The sequence below is a fragment of the Brachyistius frenatus genome, unplaced genomic scaffold (genome assembly GCF_029030835.1).
Source record: "Brachyistius frenatus isolate BFR_SWC_R1_liver_20210118 unplaced genomic scaffold, ASM2903083v1 Contig_451, whole genome shotgun sequence".
NCBI classification, from domain to species: domain Eukaryota; kingdom Metazoa; phylum Chordata; class Actinopteri; family Embiotocidae; genus Brachyistius; species Brachyistius frenatus.
Genome location: NW_027211050.1, coordinates 29,230 through 47,500, shown reverse-complemented (window position 1 = coordinate 47,500; position 18,271 = coordinate 29,230). Strand labels below are relative to the sequence as shown.

Sequence of the window (18,271 nt, the reverse complement as noted above, 5' to 3'; positions counted from 1 at the left end):
GGCTCATTAGAACACGTTCCATCCAGTATATCAAAAGTCAAACTACGAGGGTTCAGTTTGTTTCAGGACCAGCGGCTGTCAGTCTGTCCATCTACACCTCAACACCACCGAAGAAGAAGGTGCTGGAGGAAGTCGGTGAAACCAGCAGACAGCAGGTTGTTCTAGGACGCTGCTTCAGGATGTGATCGACGCTCAAATCACCCGACCACAGCGTCTCACACCAGAGGAACAGATCAGATGGAGAAAGTGACTCTGATTGGCTGAGAAGACACAGTGTCCCATGGCCCCACCCACCCCACATGTAAAGGAAGCCTGTTTCATTGGTCAAATGACCGCTGTCCACTTTTCAAAGTATCCAATCAGGTTTCAGAGATGGAGCAGCTGCTGGTTTCACATTTCTTCAGTTCGAACACCTGAAACTGTCGTGTCTCTCAGAGAAGAGTTAACATTGAGAAGAGTATCAGTAGAACTTGGGGAACCCAGTATAATGTGGGGAGCCCAGTAGAATGTGGGGAACCTAGTAGGAACGTGAGGAACCCAGTAGGAACGTGAGAAACCCAGTATAATGTGGGGAACCCAGTAGAATGTGAGGAACCCAGTAGGAATGTGAGGAACCCAGTGGGAACGTGAGGAACCCAGTATAACATGAGGAACCCAGTAGGAACGTGAGGAACCCAGTAGAACGTGGGGAACCCAGTAGGAATATGAGGGACCCAGTAGGAATGTGAGGAACCCAGTAGGAAGATGAGGAACCCAGTACAATGTGAGGAACCCAGTACAATGTGGGGAACCCAGTAGGAATGTGGGGAACCCAGTAGGAATGTGAGGAACCCAGTAGGAAGATGAGGAACCCAGTACAATTTGGGGAACCCAGTAGGAATGTGAGGAACCCAGTATAACTCTCCACCATCAATGCCCCAATCAATGCATGATATGTTTCTGTTCACAGAGGAGACTCTCAGCTGCCACAATGATCAATAATCAATCATCAATAATCAATACATACAAAGCACATGGAGACAGAAAATAAGGCAGTGGAAAAAATAACAATCAGTTCTTCTCTACTTCCCCTAAACTTCCTGCAAACTTCCTGTAACTGCTGCTTCCATCAGAAGAGTTTCATCCAATCAGAACATTCGATTCTCTTTGTTCACATTAGAACCAAAATACAGGAAGTTCATTCACAAACTGAAAGTCATATAGAGCCCGATCAAAGTACTGCTGGGGGCCACAGTCAGGGGCTGTGATGATGGTAGTTGAAGTGTGATGATAGTTGAAGTGTGACGGTAGTTGAAGTGTGATGATAGTTGAAGTGTGATGGTAGTTGAAGTATGATGATAGTTGAAGTGTGATGGTAATTGAAGTGTGATGGTAGTTGAAGTGTGATGATAGTTAAAGTGTGATGGTAATTGAAGTGTGATGGTAATTGAAGTGTGATGGTAGTTGAAGTGCGATGATAGTTGAAGTGTGATGGTAATTGAAGTGTGATGGTAGTTGAAGTGTGATGGTAGTTGAAGTGTGATGGTAGTTGAACTCCAGCAAAGACCTGTAGTTTACTTTAATTTCAGCTGCTGTCAGTCTGTATACAGTCAACACTGTGAACCCCAGCAGAGACTAACAACCAAAAACCAACAATGAAGAAAGCAGCTTGGAGCTGCAGATCAGATGACTGTGGAACATGGAGGCAGTCTGAGTCTGAGGTCTCCGGTCAAATACTGTGGACGCTGTGGACGAATGTTGTGGACCCAGGTCAAACCCACCAATCTCTTGTCTCCTCCGTCACTTTAGGCCCCACCCACTACATCTAACTTAAAAAGAGAAGTCTGATTCACAACCATCAGTCTGAGGGATCATCCGTTTACACTTCACATCACTTTACTCTTTCTTCATATGTTTTATATCAACTGGAGAACTTTGCTCTCACAACTTTTATTTTTGCATAAAGAATCCATGAAAGACTTTCAGAGTCTTTGACTGTTGTTTCACTTAAAACACTAAAACAGGAACCATCTTTCATCTGACCTCATGTCATGTCCACCAATCAGGGCATCACATCTCCAGGCTGAGACGTGTCTCCAGGTGGAGGGAAATGGCTGATCGTCCACTCCCAGATGAAGTCATTAAAGTCAGACAGAGCTGCAGCGACACGCTGTGACAAGAGCAACACTACACAATGCAGTATGACATCAGCAGGGGGCGGGGTCATTAAAAGAGACAATAAAAGACAACACGGTATGAGTGAGCTCGCTGTCGGGGTCAGAGGTCAACATGGATGAGATCAGGTCAATCATGAGATCAAATAAACATGGAGTATAAAAAAGAAGCGTTCACAACACGCAGACAGCATGAGGATCAAAGTAGTAACATGAAATAGATACCTGATACCTGAGTTAGATACCTGCAGACAGGTGAACACAACATGACCCGGCTGGAACCCAAAACCTGATAACTTCCTGTTTCACCTGCTGCTCCAACACTGCTGATCACATGACTGTAACCTGATCACGTGTGTGACCAGGTGTGTGAAGCAGCAGCTGCAGATGTTGGGTTCGGTAACGGGTCATAATGCCTTCATGGATTGATTAGTGCACGGAGAGCTGATCACAGGTGTCAGCCTCCTCTACCTCCACTCACTCTCACACACACTCTCTCACACTCTCACTCTCTCTCCCTCTCTCTCTCTCACTCACTCTCTCACTCTCACACTCTCTCACACACTCTCACACTCTCACACACTCTCACACTCACACACTCTCACACACACACCATCAAGTGAGATGATGAAGATGAAGATGATGGTTCTGTTTTAATATTCACTTCTTTGATTACTCCCTCTCTCTGCAGGTTTGTCTCTTGAGAGGAAGTGGGAGGTGCAGGAGGAGGGACGAGCCCAAGGGCAGGAAGTAGGAGGAGCCAGCAGGTGGAGACGGGGTCAGGTCTCCACAGCATCACACAGGATCTGCTCCAGCACCGTCAGCAGGTGTTTCAGGCCGTAGATGTAGCCGTGATCGGGGCTCTCGCTCGGAAAAACATGGGCGAAGTCGATCATCCTCACTTCTACCTGCGTGTCTCCTGCCCCCCCCTCTGTGACATCACCTCCGTGTCCTGTCCCCACCCCCTCCTCCCTCCCTCCCCCCGCTTCCTTTCTTTCCAGTTGGGACTTGTTTCCGTTCCCATTCGGTGCTCGTTTCCATGCAGAGTTGTCTTCACACAGAGCGGAGATGTTCTCTCCAGGAACCGAGCTCGCTGTTATCTGCACAGCATCGCCTTCCCCACTGTTGCCATGGTGATGGCCCGTGTCACAGTGGTGGTCTCCATCTTTCCTGTGATTGGTGTAAAGAGTGTCCAGGCTGCAGTCGCAGGGAGGGGACACCTGAATGTTGTTGTTGTTGTACTCAGGCACTTCCGCCTCCTGACCCGACACTTCCCTCCCTCCTTTCCCTCCCCCCCCCCTCCCGCCGCCAGCCGGCGCTGACAATGTGGCGGTTTTCATGGTGGTCGGACTGATCAGGGGACTGCTGAGGAGGGAGGACAGGGAGGATGAGGAGAAGGAGGAGGGGAGGCCCTCGTAGACGAAGAGGAGAGAGCTGGCGTAGAAGGCCAGCTGCCGCTGCGACTGGAACCAGCGCAGGATCCGCTGCACTCGGAGGATGCTGGCCGACACCGCGTCCTTCCTCAGACCCCGTCCGTTCTGGAAGAACTGAGCCAGACCTGCAGGGGACAGCAGAGGGACGGACATCCTCAGGTCTGTTATCATGAAGCCTCCTCCTGCTCCTCCCCCTTCACTGACCGACCACAGCTTTATGATAATTATTATAATAATAATATTATCATTAATAATATTGTTGTTAATAATGAAATTATTATATTATTACTAATAATAATAACTTCATTATCATGAATAATATTAATTATAATATTATTCATAATACTATTGTAATTAATAATGATATTATTATTATTAATAATAATGACATTATTATATTAATAATAATTATAATAATAACATACTCTATCCAAACACTCACCAGTCTGAATGGTGTCCTTCACCAGGCCTCGGCCATAGTGCTGGTCATAGGAGTCGAAGGAGTCACTGCACACCTGGTACACCTGCAACAGACCAACACACACTGGCTTAGAGAGAGAGACAGAGAGAGAGAGAGAGAGAGAGAGAGAGAGAGTGTGTGTGTGTGTGTGTGTGTGTGTCAGCATGTCACAAACTACGAGATTGATTTAGTCATGAACACCAAGCTCATAAGCATGAATTATAAACAGTCATCCTGCCTCGTTGTGTCTGGAAACATGTCTGATTGTCAGAGAAGTCCAGAACCACAGGAGGTCCAGAACCAGATTATGAAGTCCAGAACCACAGGAGGTCCAGAACCAGATTATGAAGTCCAGAACCAGAGGATTACGCTTTGTTGAGTTTGTGATGCATCTGTCACTAACAGAATCTCCTCCCACATAACAGTCATGTGATTAATCTGAAATCATGGCAGACTGCAGTAGTTCATCAGGCTCCGCCCCTCCTCAGTAGATGTTCGTCTCTGGCGCGTTTTACTGGTTCTGTCTCCGGTATGTTCTACTGGTTCCATCTCAGGCAAGTTTTACTGCTTCCGTCTCTGGTATGTTCTCCTGCTTCCGTCTCTGGTACTTCCAACTACTGGTTCAGTCTGTGGTACGTTTTACTGGTTCCGTCTCTGGTAAGTTCTACTGTTTCCGTCTCTGGCACGTTTTACTGGTTCTGTCTCCGGTATGTTCTACTGGTTCTGTCTCTGGTATGTTCTACTGGTTAAGTCTCTGGTACGTTTTACTGGTTAAGTCTCTGGCATGTTCTACTGGTTCTGCCTCTGGTATGTTCTACTGGTTCTGTCTCTGGTACATCCAACTACAGGTTCCGTCTCTGGTTTGTTCTACTGGTTCTGTCTCCGGTATATTCTATTGCTTCCGTCTCTGGCACGTTTTACTGGTTCCGTCTGTGGTCAGTTTTACTGGTTCCGTCTCTGACACGTTCCGTCTCTGGTATGTTCTACTGGTTCTGTCTCTGGCACTTTCCACTGGTTCTGTCTCGTATTTTCTACTGCTTCTGTCTCTGGCACGTTCTACTGGTTCAGTCTCTGGTACATTCTACTGGTTCCATCTCTGGTATGTTTTACTGGTTCCGTGTCTGGTACATCCAAATACTGGTTTCATCTCTGGCATATTCTACTGTTTCCTTCTCTGGCACGTTCTACTGGTTCTATCTCTGGTACGTTCAACTGGTTCCGTCTCTGGCACGTTCTACTGGTTCTGTCTCTGGCACGTTCTACCGGTTCCATCTCTGGTACGTTTTACTATTTTTTTCTGTGGTACATCCAACTACTGGTTCTGTCTCTGCTATGTTCTACTGGTTTAGTCTCTGGGACGTTCTGCTGGTTCTGTCTCTGGTATGTTCTACTGGTTCCATCTCTGGTACGTTTTACTATTTTTTTCTGTGGTACATCCAACTACAGGTTCTGTCTCTAGTATGTCCCACTGGTTCTGTCTCTGGTACATTCTACTGTTTCCGTTTCTGGCACGCTCTACTGATTCCGTTTCTGGAACATTCTACTGGTTCCATCTCTGGCACGTTCTACTGGTTCTTTCTCTGGTACATCCAGCTACTGGTTCTGTCTGGTACATTTTTCTGGTTCCGTTTCCGTTTTAAGATTAAAAATAAAAACATTAAACACTTTCCACTGGTTCTGTCTCTGGTACGTTCTACTGTTTCCGTTTCTGGAACGCTCTACTGATTCAGTTTCTGGAACATTCTACTGGTTCCGCCTCTGGCACATTCTACTGGTTGTATCTCTGGTGCGTTCTACTGTTTCCGTTTCTGGAACATTCCACTGGTTCTGTCTCTGGTATTTTCTGCTGCTTCTGTCTCTGGCACATTCTACTGGTTCAGTCTCTGGTACATTCTACTGGTTCCGTCTCTGGTACGTTTTACTGGTTCTGTGTCTGATACATCCAACTACTGGTTCTGTCTCTGGTATGTTCTACTGGTTCCGTCTCTGGCACGTTCTACTGGTTCAATCTCTGGTACTTTTTACTATCATTTTCTGTGGTACATCCAACTACTGGTTCTGTCTCTGGTATGTTCTACTGGTTTCGTCTCTGGGACGTTCTGCTGGTTCTGACTCTGGTATGTTCTACTGGTTCCATCTCTGGCACTTTCTACTGGTTCCATGTCTGGTATGTTTGACTGGTTCCATCTCTGGCACTTTCTATTGCTTCCGTCGCTGGTAAGTCCTACTGGTTCCGTCTGTGGTATGTTCTCCTTGACCAGACATCAAGAGAACAGGTGAGCAGTCAGAACACTGAAGCCACCAGGTGACATTCATGAGCAGTTTACAAAGGGACAGACAGATAGTCATGAAACTGCTTCTTCACACTAACACTGACCTTTAACCACAATGAACTGTGTACACGCCTGAACACCCAGCTGCTCCTCTCGTGAGGTTCGAGGACGTAATACATCTGAGGACAAATAAACTTCACAGTACTGCATGTCAAGAGGCCTGTCGGAGGTCACTGTGTGTATTACATTATGTAAACACACACAGTGGCCCACCTCGTTAACATACCAATCAGCTGATAAGCAGCTGATTGAGCTCAGAGGGCGTTTTCTGTCTGTAGCAGGAAACCCCAAACCAGGAAGTGATGATGATTGCAGGTTGTGATGGAAACTGATTAATTTGATAAAGACTTTCTTCCTTTCAAACAGATAAGTTCTCTGTATCTGTCATCTGTGCCTGTGTAACAGCCTCTAAAGAGACTTGACATGTTGCACAACGTCTGACGGTGAGTCAGCAGGTTTTGGTTAACGCTCCGTAATGCAACGCTCCGTAACGCTCCGTAACGTAACGTTACACAACGCTCCGTAATGTAATGTTCCGTAACACTCTGTAACGTAATGTAACGCAATGCTCTGTAACATAATGTTCCGTAACGTAACGTAACGCTCCATAACGTAATGTTCCGTAACGCTCCGCAACGTAATGTTCTGTAACATTACGCAACACTCCGTAATGTAATGTTCCGTAACACTCCGTAACGCTCCGTAACGTAATGTTCTGTAACAATCCGTAACGTAATGTTCCGTAACGCTCGGTAACGCTCCGCAACGCTCCGTAACGTAATGTTCCGTAACGTTACACAACGCTCCATAATGTAATGTTCCGTAACGCTCCGTAACGTAACGTAACGTAACGCTCCGTAACGTAATGTTCCGTAACGTTACGCAACGCAACGCTCCGTAATGTAATGTTCCGTAACACTCCGTAACGCTCCGTAACGTAACGCTCCATAACGTAATGTTCCGTAACGCTCCGCAACATAATGTTCCGTAACACTCCGTAACGTAATGTTCCGTAACGCTCCGTAACGCTCCGCAACGTAACATAACGCAACACTCCGTAACGTAATGTTCCGTAACGCTCCGTAACGTAATGTTCCGTAACGCTCCGTAACGTAACGCTCCGTAATGTAATGTTACGTAACGCTCCGCAACATAATGTTCCGTAACACTCCGTAACGTAATGTTCCGTAACGCTCCGCAACGTAATGTTCCGTAACGCTCCGTAACGTTCCGTAACGCTCTGCAACGTAATGTTCCGTAACGTTACGCAACGCTCCGTAACGTAATGTTCCGTAACGCTCTGCAACGTAATGTTCCGTAACGCTCCGCAACGTAATGTTCTGTAACGCTCCGCAACGTAATGTTCCGTAACGCTCCGTAACGTAATGTTCCGTAACGCTCCGCAACGTAACGTAACGCAACGCTCCGTAACGTAATGTTCCGTAACGCTCCGCAACGTAATGTTCCGTAACGTTACGCAACGCTCCGTAATGTAATGTTCCGTAACGCTCCGTAACGTAATGTTCCGTAACGCTCCGCAATGTAATGTTCCGTAACGTTACGCAACGCTACGTAATGTAATGTTCCGTAACGCTCCGCAACGTAATGTTCCGTAACGCTCCGTAATGTAATGTTCCGTAACGCTCCGCAACGTAATGTTCTGTAACCTTACACAACGCTCCGTAATGTAATGTTCCGTAACACTCCGTAACGTAATGTTCCGTAACGCTCCGTAACATAATGTTCCGTAACAATCCGTAACGTAATGTTCCGTAACGCTCCGTAACAATCCGTAACGTAAAGTTCCGTAACGCTCCGTAACAACTCTCACCCTCATGCCGAGGACCAGGAAGCCGATCTCCTCCATCAGCGGGTACTTCCTGATCTGCTGCTCTCGTTTCTCCTGCGAGGCGAACGGGTCGTAGCTGCGCTGACCCAGCTTCACGTCCATGATGCACGGCTTGACAAAGCGACGCGTCACGTCCTCCAGCTTCAGGTACAGGTCTGGGACCGAAACAGGGACACAGTGAGGGGGGACAGAAACAGGGTGATGTCACAGTGACCTTTAACCTTTTAGATAGAACATGTCATCATGTTATCCTGTCAGACATTTGTGAGACATTCTGTTATCATTAGTGTTTGACTTATGGTCACAACGTTTGTTTGTGAGATCGCAGTGACCTTTGACCCAAAAAATCAATTCATCATTGAGTCCGAGTGAAGACAGTTCCCCAGAGATCTGGTTCTAAAGAATGGGACGGACAGGTGAACAGACTGACAAGACAGGTGGAAAGACTGACGGACAGGCAGACAGGCTGACGGACAGGTGGACGTCCGGTGAAGCTCCGCCTCTTACCGTTGTGGCTGTCGGGAGATGACCAGGTGCCGTAATATTTAGGAAGATGGTTCTGGAGGTCCAACAGACAGGGATCACAGCAATCCTCAGCATACACCTAGGACACACACACACACACACACACACACACACACACACACACACACACACACACACACACACACACACACACACACATCATCATCATCATCCTGTACACACACACACACACCATCATCATCATCATCATCCTGTACACACACACACATCATCATCATCATCATCATCATCATCCTGTACACACACACACACAACATCATTATCATCATCATCATGGCCACACACACACACGCACATCATCATCCTGTACATACACACATCATCATCCTGTACACACACACAACATCATTATCATCATCATCATGTACACACACACACACACACGCACATCATCATCCTGTACATACACACATCATCATCCTGTACACACACACAACATCATTATCATCATCATCATCATGTACACACACACACACACACACACACACACACACACACACACACACACACACACACACACACACACACACACACACACACACACACACATCATCATCATCATCCAGTACACACACACACACACACATCATCATCATCCTGTACATGGACACACATCATCATCATCATCATCTTGTACATACACACATCATCATCATCATCATCCTGTACACACACACACACACACACACACACACACACACACACACACACACACACACACACACACACACACACACACACACACACACACACATCATCATCATCATCATGTACAAACACACATCATCATCATCATCATCATCATCCTGGACACACACATACATCATCATCATCATCATCATCATCATCCTGGACACACACATCATCATCATCATCCTGGACACACACATCATCATCATCCTGGACACACACATCATCATCATCATCCTGGACACACACATCATCTTCATCCTCCTGTACGTACACAAATCATCATCATCCTGTACATACACACATCATCTTCATCCTCCTGTATGTACACACATCATCATCTTCATCTTGTACATACACACATCATCTTCATCATCATCATCCTCCTGTATGTACACACTTTAACTCATCGCTAGTTTTAGCTGCAGTGTGCAGGCTTATAGCTAACAGTAAGCTAGACGGGTCAAATGGAGAGCTATCCTTACCTCCTGGAAGATAAACGATGATGATGCTCTGTGTGTGTGTGTTCTTGTGTGTGTGTGTGTGTGTGTGTGTGTGATGTGCCTCCTGATGAGGAGAGACAGGCGGACATGACGCCATGACTCAGTCCTGTTTGTATGAGTTGCTGAAGCCGACACCAGAACTAAGCTCTAAAACAAACACTGTGGCTCTGATCATGATGACTCTCACACACACTCTCACTCTCACACACACACACACACACGCACACGCACACGCACACGCACACATACAGTGCCTTGCAAAAGTATTGACCCCCTTGGCGTTTTTCCTATTTTGTTGTCTTACAACTTGGAATTAAAATTGATCTTTATTTGGATTTCATGTAATGGACATACACAAAATAGTCCAAATTGGTGAAGTGAAATGAAAAAAATAACTTGTTTCAAAAAATTCTAAAAAAATAAATAACGGAAAAGTGGTGCATGCATATGTATTCACCCCCTTTGCTATTAAGCCTCTAAATAAGATCTGGTGCAACCAATTACCTTCAGAAGTCACGTAATTAGTTAAATAAAGTCCACCTGTGTGCAATCTAAGTGTCACATGATCTCAGTATATATATACACCTGTTCTGAAAGGCCCCAGAGTCTACAACACCACTAAGCAAGCAGCACCATGAAGACCAAGGAGCTCTCCAAACAGCTCAGGGACAAAGTTGTGGAGAAGTACAGATCAGGGTTGGGTTATAAAAAAATATCCAAAACTGAACATCCCACGGAGCACCATTAAAGCCATTATTAAAAAAATGGAAAGAATATGGCACCACAACAAACCTGGCAAGAGAGGGCCGCCCACCAAAACTCACGGACCAGGCAAGGAGGGCATTAATCAGAGAGGCAACAAGGAGACCAAAGATAACCCTGAAGGAGCTGCAAAGCTCCACAGTGGAGATTGGAGTTTCTGTCCATAGGACCACTTTAAGCCGTACACTCCACAGAGCTGGGCTTTACGGAAGAGTGGCCAGAAAAAAGCCATTGCTTAAAGAAAAAAATAAGCAAACACGTTTGGTGTTCGCCAAAAGGCATGTGGGAGACTCCCAAACATATGGAAGAAGGTACTCTGGTCAGATGAGACTAAAATTGAGCTTTTTGGCCATCAAGGAAAACGCTATGTCTGGTGCAAACCCAACACCTCTCATCACCCCGAGAGCACCATCCCCACAGTGAAGCTTGGTGGTGGCAGCATCGTGCTGTGGGGATGTTTTTCATCGGCAGGGACTGGGAAACTGGTCAGAATTGAAGGAATGATGGATGGCGCTAAATACAGGGAAATTCTTGAGGGAAACCTGTTTCAGTCTTCCAGAGATTTGAGACTGGGACAGATGTTCACCTTCCAGCAGGACAATGACCCTAAGCATACTGCTAAAGCAACACTCGAGTGGTTTAAGGGGAAACATTTAAATGTCTTGAAATGGCCTAGTCAAAGCCCAGACCTCAATCCAATTGAGAATCTGTGGTATGACTTAAAGATTGCTGTACACCAGCGGAACCCATCCAACTTGAAGGAGCTGGAGCAGTTTTGCCTTGAAGAATCGGCAAAAATCCCAGTGGCTAGATGTGCCAAGCTTATAGATACATACCCCAAGAGACTTGCAGCTGTAATTGCTGCAAAAGGGGGCTCTACAAAGTATTGACTTTGGGGGGGTGAATAGTGATGCACGCTCAAGTTTTCAGTTTTTTTGTCTTATTTCTTGTTTGTTTCACAATAAAACATATTTTGCATCTTCAAAGTGGTCGGCATGTTGTGTAAATCAAATGATACAAACCCGCCCAAAAAAAAAAATCAATTTTAATTCCAGGTTGTAAGGCAACAAAAAAAGAAATACGCCAAGGGGGGTCAATACTTTTGCAAGGCACTGTATACACTCATACATACACACGCACACACAGACACACACACACACACAGACACACACACACACACACACTACAATTTTGGATCCATCAGGCCTCAGGACAGTTTTCCACTTCACCTCAGTCCATCTTCAATGATCTCGGTCCAGAGAAGGCGGCGGTGTTTCTGGATCTGGTTTCTTCTTTGGAGAGTTTTAACATCATTTGTGGACGCAGCGATGAACTGTGTTCACAGACGATGGTTTTCACAAGTGTTCCTGAGCCCATGCAGTGATTTCCACTCCAGAATAGTGTGTTTTTAATGCAGTGCTGCCTGAGGGCCCGAAGATCACCACCATCCAATATTGGTTTCCAGCCTTGTCCCTTGTGTTCACAGATTTCTCCAGATTCTCTGAATCTTTTAATGATATTATGAACCGTAGACGATGAAATCCACTAATTCTTTGTAGTTTTATGTTGAAGAACATTATTCTTAGATTGTTGCACTATTTTCCAACACAGTCTTTCAGAGTGGTGAACCTCCCCATCTTCACTGCTGAGAGACTCTGCCTCTCTGAAATCATCTTTTTATACCCAATCATGTTACTGATCTGTTGCCATGGTAACCTCATTAGTTGTCAGATGTTCCACCAGGTGTTTTTATTTCTTAGTCATTACACAACTTTTTTGAGATGTGTTGCTGCAATAAAATTTTAAATGAGCAGATATTGTTCATTAAACAATAAAATGTCTCAGTTTCAACATTTGATATGTTGTCTTGGGTCTATCTTTAATTAAATATAAGTTTATGGAATTTGTAAATCATTCCATTGTTACAGTTGGGAGTATTTGATCAGAAGTTGTCAGTGAAGTTTTACCATGCTGTAGAACTGCCTCTCTCGAGGACCTCTGGGTGGCGGCTGCAGCTGCTTCAGGACCGTTCCATCCGGGTGCTGCAGGATACCTGAAACAACACAAACATGTCAGAGTATAACGGATGAGGAGTGAACACCTTCAGGAAGAAACCAGGAGCTGCTGTTACAGAATCCCTGGGAGAATATCTGCTACTGGTTCACAGACTTAAACAGAGTCCAAACAGAGTGTCCAAACAGAGTGACCAAACGGAGTGACCAAACAGAGAGACCAAACAGAGTCTAAACAGAGTCCAAACAGAGAGTTCAAACAGAGTCCAAACAGAGTGTCCAGAGTCGAAACAGAGTCTAAACAGAGCCCAAACAGAGAGTCCAAACAGAGTGTCCAAACAGAAGTACCAAACAGAGTCTAAACAGAGTCCAAACAGCCAGTTGAAACAGTCAAAACAGAGTCTAAACAGAGAGTCCAAACAGATTCTAAAAAGAGAGTCGTAACAGAGTCCAAACAGAGTATCCAGAGTCATAACAGAGAGTCCAAACAGAGAGACCAAACAGAGTCTAAACAGAGTCGAAACAGAGTTCAAACAGAGTCCAAACAGAGTGTCCAGAGTCGAAACAGAGTCTAAACAGAGCCCAAACAGAGAGTCCAAACAGAGTCTAAACAGAGTACAAACAGCCAGTCGAAACAGAGTCAAAACAGAGTCTAAACAGAGAGTCCAAACAAAGTCCAAACAGTCTAAACAGAGTCCAGAGAGTCTAAACAGAGTCCAAAAAGAGTCCAGAGTCCAAACAGAGAGTCCAAACACAGTGTCCAGAGTGTCCAAACAGAGTCTAAACAGAGTAATCTCTTCCTGCAGTAGACCTGAGGTTCATGTAGAAACTACTGGAGCAGCTGTTGACCAATCAGTAATGACTACAGGGTGCTCCTCTACCACCACTGGAACTACATTTAAAAAGAACACCTGACCATGACATCACCACGCTGGTCTGTGATTGGTCCAACTTTAACATGAACAGAGTTCCAAGACTGATCAACAGTGTTTTAAAATGACACATTGATACGATAATGAAACTCTGCTGGTCCAGAGGTCTGTCTCTACTCACTGCTGAAGCTGTAGTTTACAGGAATATCTGTCAGAAGTCAGAAATGTGTCTGTAAGGATATACATTATGAAACATCGATGGTTGAGACAGCTTGAGTCCTGACAGCTCAGAGGATCTATACAATCAGCACAGTTAGTGTAAAAAAAATACATACACACACACACACATATATAAATATAAAAATGTATTTTTTTACATGGTCACGGTCTCCTGCTCAGAATAATAATCACGTTATTCAGTTACATGTTTCTGTGAAATGTGGTCATAATTATAATTAATTAATTAATAAATAATTCATTGAGTTATGGCCACAAACGAATCAGTTCATCCCTGAGAGGTCACAGTGACCTTTAACCTCTGACCTTTTACAGCAGCTCCCCCCGAGTGTGTTTTGTTTGAAGTATTTTTCTTTCTTTCTCCTCTTCGGAGTTGTTGTTTTTTTCTTCTTCACGTGTGTTAAGTGAACGGTCAGACAATGGACCGTAATTTTTCCACTTTTCTGGGAGGGGGCATTGTTATTGTTTACTCTCGTTGACTGTACAATAACTCACCTCTGGCAAAATCCATCACACAACAATAACACTGTTGTTTGTATATAAAATATATAGATATGTACTGTACTGTATATACTGTGCATTTTATATTTTTTTACTGCTATTTTACTGCTATTTTATTGCTTTCTAGTATTCTATTATTATCTTATTGCTTCCTGTATGCTGCTGTAGCGAAAAAATTTCCCCTCTGGGATTAATAAAGTAACTACCTAACCTAACCGAACCTAGAGTCAACTCCCTCCATTGTGGATGCCAAGTGAACATTGGTGCTACATTCCCTCCCAGATATCCTGATCATGACCTCTGATTACTTCCTCGAGGTGTTCTTGTGATATCATGTTCACAGTGGGAAATCGATGAGCGCACAGTGACCTTTGACCTTTGTTCAACTAGATCAGCTCATTGTTGGTACCAAGTGTGAAGAAGTTTCTTCAAGGTTTTCTTGAGATATCACATTCACGAGAACAAGACGTAGGGTCACAGTGACCTTTGACCACTTGTTTGTTCAGACGTTCGTTAGCAGTCGTGTGTCATTAGTGCTTCAGATTAATCACAGAAGAGTTCTGACCTTCGTCTCGGAGAGAATTATCAAGTCGACCTCTGACCTCATCTGGACATTGATTTGCTGCGGCAGTAAAATTCAGCACCACGTGTGCACAGTTACTTTGGAGAGCAACTTGCTGGGCCTGAACCGCATGGTAACCATGACAACACACGGACCTGCTGACTCACACTGGCACAGGGCCCGATGTAGTTCAGGACCTGCAGGTTCTGAATGAGAACATGTAGGTCCGGAGAATCAGACCCCTGACCTGAGCAGCTAGACACCTCCTCTGATTTTAAATCCACTTCCCTCACAGACCATAATAACCCTCCACACACACATTTAAACAGGGAGGAGTACAGTGCAGTCTGCAGTACAAGATCAACAACATTCCTGAATAACTACAGACACTCCCATCATCCTCTCCGGCTGCTAGGAAGTCACCTGACCTGTTAATCATCACTTAGAGATAAGATTGTTCCACACTCCTGTTGAATGGACTCATGTTTCCAGAAGGAATGAATTCATCTGACACACAACCAGCTCACCTTTCACCTTTACATGGCCAATGAAGGTGTAGCAAATGTAGCAAGTGTAGCAGGTGTAGCAAATGTAGCAAGTGTAGCAGGTGTAGCAAATGTAGCAGGTGTAGCAGGTGTAGTGGATATAGCAGGTGTAGTGAATATAGCAGGTGTAGATATGGCAAGTGTGGTTGATGTTGCAGGTGTAGCTGATGTTGCAGGTGTAGTAGATGTAGCAGGTGTAATACACGTAGTAGTAGATGTAGCAGATGTAATAAATGTAGTAGTAGATGTAGCAGGTGTAGTAAATGTAGTAGTAGATGTAGCAGATGTAATAAATGTAGTAGTAGATGTAGCAGATGTAATAAATGTAGTAGTAGATGTAGCAGGTGGAGTAAATGTAGAAGTAGATGTAACAGGTGTAATAAATGTAGTAGTAGATGTAGTAGTAGATGTAGCAGGTTTAGTAGATGTAGCAGGTGTAATAAATGTAGTAGTAGATGTAGCAGGTGGAGTAGATGTAGTAGTAGATGTAGCAGGTGTAATAAATGTAGTAGTAGATGTAGCAGGTGGAGTAGATGTAGTAGTAGATGTAGCAGGTGGACTATCTGTGACAGATCACCTACTTCCTGTGAACAGGTGGATGAATGACGTCATTTACATGCTGCTCCTTCACGCAGGTAGAAACCACCTGATTTAAACACAGAAACACACCTGCAGCAGAGGACAGGTGTGTCCTGCTGTGAAGGTACTCTGAGGGTTAATTGTGAGCCTGACAGGAGGCACGATGTCCCCCGTGGACCCAGTGAGAGGACAGTGTGCGGGTTCGGACCAGGAAGTGCCGTGACTCACCCACTTTGTCCACTCCGTACTTGTGACCCGCCACCTGGTGCGACAGCGGGACGCAGCCGTCCAGGTGAGCCGGGTCCTGGGGCCGCAGGACGGGCTTGTCTTTAGCGAGTCGCGGGGTCAAGCTGACCCCGACAGCGGCTGAGCCGGGGGTCAGTTCCAGTCTGCCGAGCGCCAGAGAGGACTCCATCCTCCCCGGATGTTGAAGAAAATAAAAGATTCAAAATAAAAAGAGGGTGAAGGTCTTTGTACAAACTAAAATAAATGTAAAAGTCACGGATGTTCACATTCTGTTATTATGTAAGCACTGAAATGCAGCCCAGTGGTCGGGAAGCCTCCGAGCTCCCGTCCACACGAACCCGGCGCGGCAGCCTCGGTCCCGGTCTCCGGTGGCGGACAGCACCGCTGTGGTCCCCCGTTGCGTCCGGCTGTGAAGCAGGGCCCCCGGAGCCGCGCGCATCGACTGGTGTTCATATCGCGGACGGCAGCAGAAGTACACCCTGACCACATCCCACTTCCGACCAGCGTCAAGGGCGCGCGCTGCCCGGCACAATTTCCGTTCGCAGCTTCCAAAATAAAAGCACCGAAGCCGTGCAGGTACCGAAATGTCCACGGGAGTAAAAGTAGGTTCTCTTACATGAAAACTGGGCCGGCGGGGGGTCACGTACCGATCTGCTCGGTCCCCACCTCCATTTTTACATTAAACGCTCCTATGCCAGCTTCCGGTGTGGTGTGTCCGGGTCAGGTGTGCCGCTGCTCGTCCTCCCTCACGGTGGACATCCACCCGGCGGAGACACTGAAGGACCGGAGATGCTCAAAGAGGCTGTTCGGTCCGGGTCCGGGTCCGGGTCCGGGTCCGGTCCAAGTAGCTGCTGCACGAGCCCGTCCTCACGTCACACACCGACCGACCTGCGGGACATCACACGTGCCGTACGGCTGCCTTCCACGAGGACGTCTGTGAGGTGAAGCGGCGCACAGCATCGGTACCGGTGGTCCTACCGTCCACGATGTGAAGCGGGTCGGCGGAGTCCTGCTCGGACACACAAATCCAGGTCAGTGTGGGCGGCTTCCTCTGACGTCACCAGCTGCGTCCACAGCAGCCCACACGTTTGCGACACCTGCCACGACTGTCGCAAAAACTTCCTGTTATCCACCGACGGCAGCCTTACAGACCTGGGGCGGCACGTGCACGTCTACAACCCATCAGGTCACATCGTTATCAGTCATAAGTACATTTACTCGAATACTCTCTGAAGTACAGCGCCAAGAAAGGTGACTGCTGCCTTGTCCTTCATGTTGTCCTCCACGTTGTCCTCTGTCCTCCATGTTATCCTCCACGTTGTCCTCTGTCCTCCATGTTGTCCTCCAGGTCCTCCACGTTGTCCTCTGTCATCCATGTTCTCTGTCCTCCATGTTATCCTCCACGTTGTCCTCTGTCCTCCATGTTGTCCTCCACGTTGTCCTCTGTCCTCCATGTTATCCTCCAGGTCCTCCACGTTGTCCTCTGTCCTCCATGTTGTCCTCTGACCTCCATTTTATCCTCCACGTTGTCCTCTGTCCTCCATGTTATCCTCCAGGTCCTCCACATTGTCCTCTGTCCTTCATGTTGTCCTCTGTCCTCCATGTTATCCTCCAGGTCCTCCACGTTGTCCTCCACATTGTCCTCTACGTTATCCTCTGTCGTCCATGTTGTCCTCTGTCCTCCATGTTGTCCACCATGTTGTCCTCTGTCCTCCACGTTGTACTCCACGTTGTCCTCCATGTTTTCCTGAGGATCTGATCCTGATGAAGTAACAAGCTGTTAAACATTAAAGATGAACCAGTGGTAGAGAACTTTAAGGACTTGTGACATCACAAACGTGTTTTAACAGCTCCATCAAACATGAATGTTTCCAGCCAAAATGTGTCATATATAATCAATCAATAAAGTGATGATGTCATATTGAAATGAAGATATTTAATATTAAAGATATTTAAATAAAGACTTGAATAACGATGTGATGACATCA

At 46.0% G+C, this 18,271-nt stretch overlaps 1 protein-coding gene across 1 annotated transcript in view; it reads right to left on the bottom strand.

Annotated features, from left to right (window-relative positions):
• The window catches only part of ipmkb (inositol polyphosphate multikinase b), a 17,434-nt gene extending 90 nt beyond the window's left edge, over positions 1–17,344 (bottom strand). The window contains exons 1-6 of the mRNA XM_069725817.1: positions 16,266–17,344; positions 12,697–12,782; positions 8,736–8,832; positions 8,211–8,383; positions 4,029–4,110; positions 1–3,711 (exon numbers count right to left, since the gene is read on the bottom strand). The exon at positions 1–3,711 is cut by the window's left edge and continues 90 nt beyond it. Coding sequence (XP_069581918.1) covers positions 2,933–3,711; positions 4,029–4,110; positions 8,211–8,383; positions 8,736–8,832; positions 12,697–12,782; positions 16,266–16,452 — 1,404 coding nt within the window. The 5' untranslated portion in view covers positions 16,453–17,344 and the 3' untranslated portion in view covers positions 1–2,932. The remainder of the gene's footprint in view (positions 3,712–4,028; positions 4,111–8,210; positions 8,384–8,735; positions 8,833–12,696; positions 12,783–16,265) is intronic.
• Between the last annotated feature and the right edge of the window lie 927 nt (positions 17,345–18,271).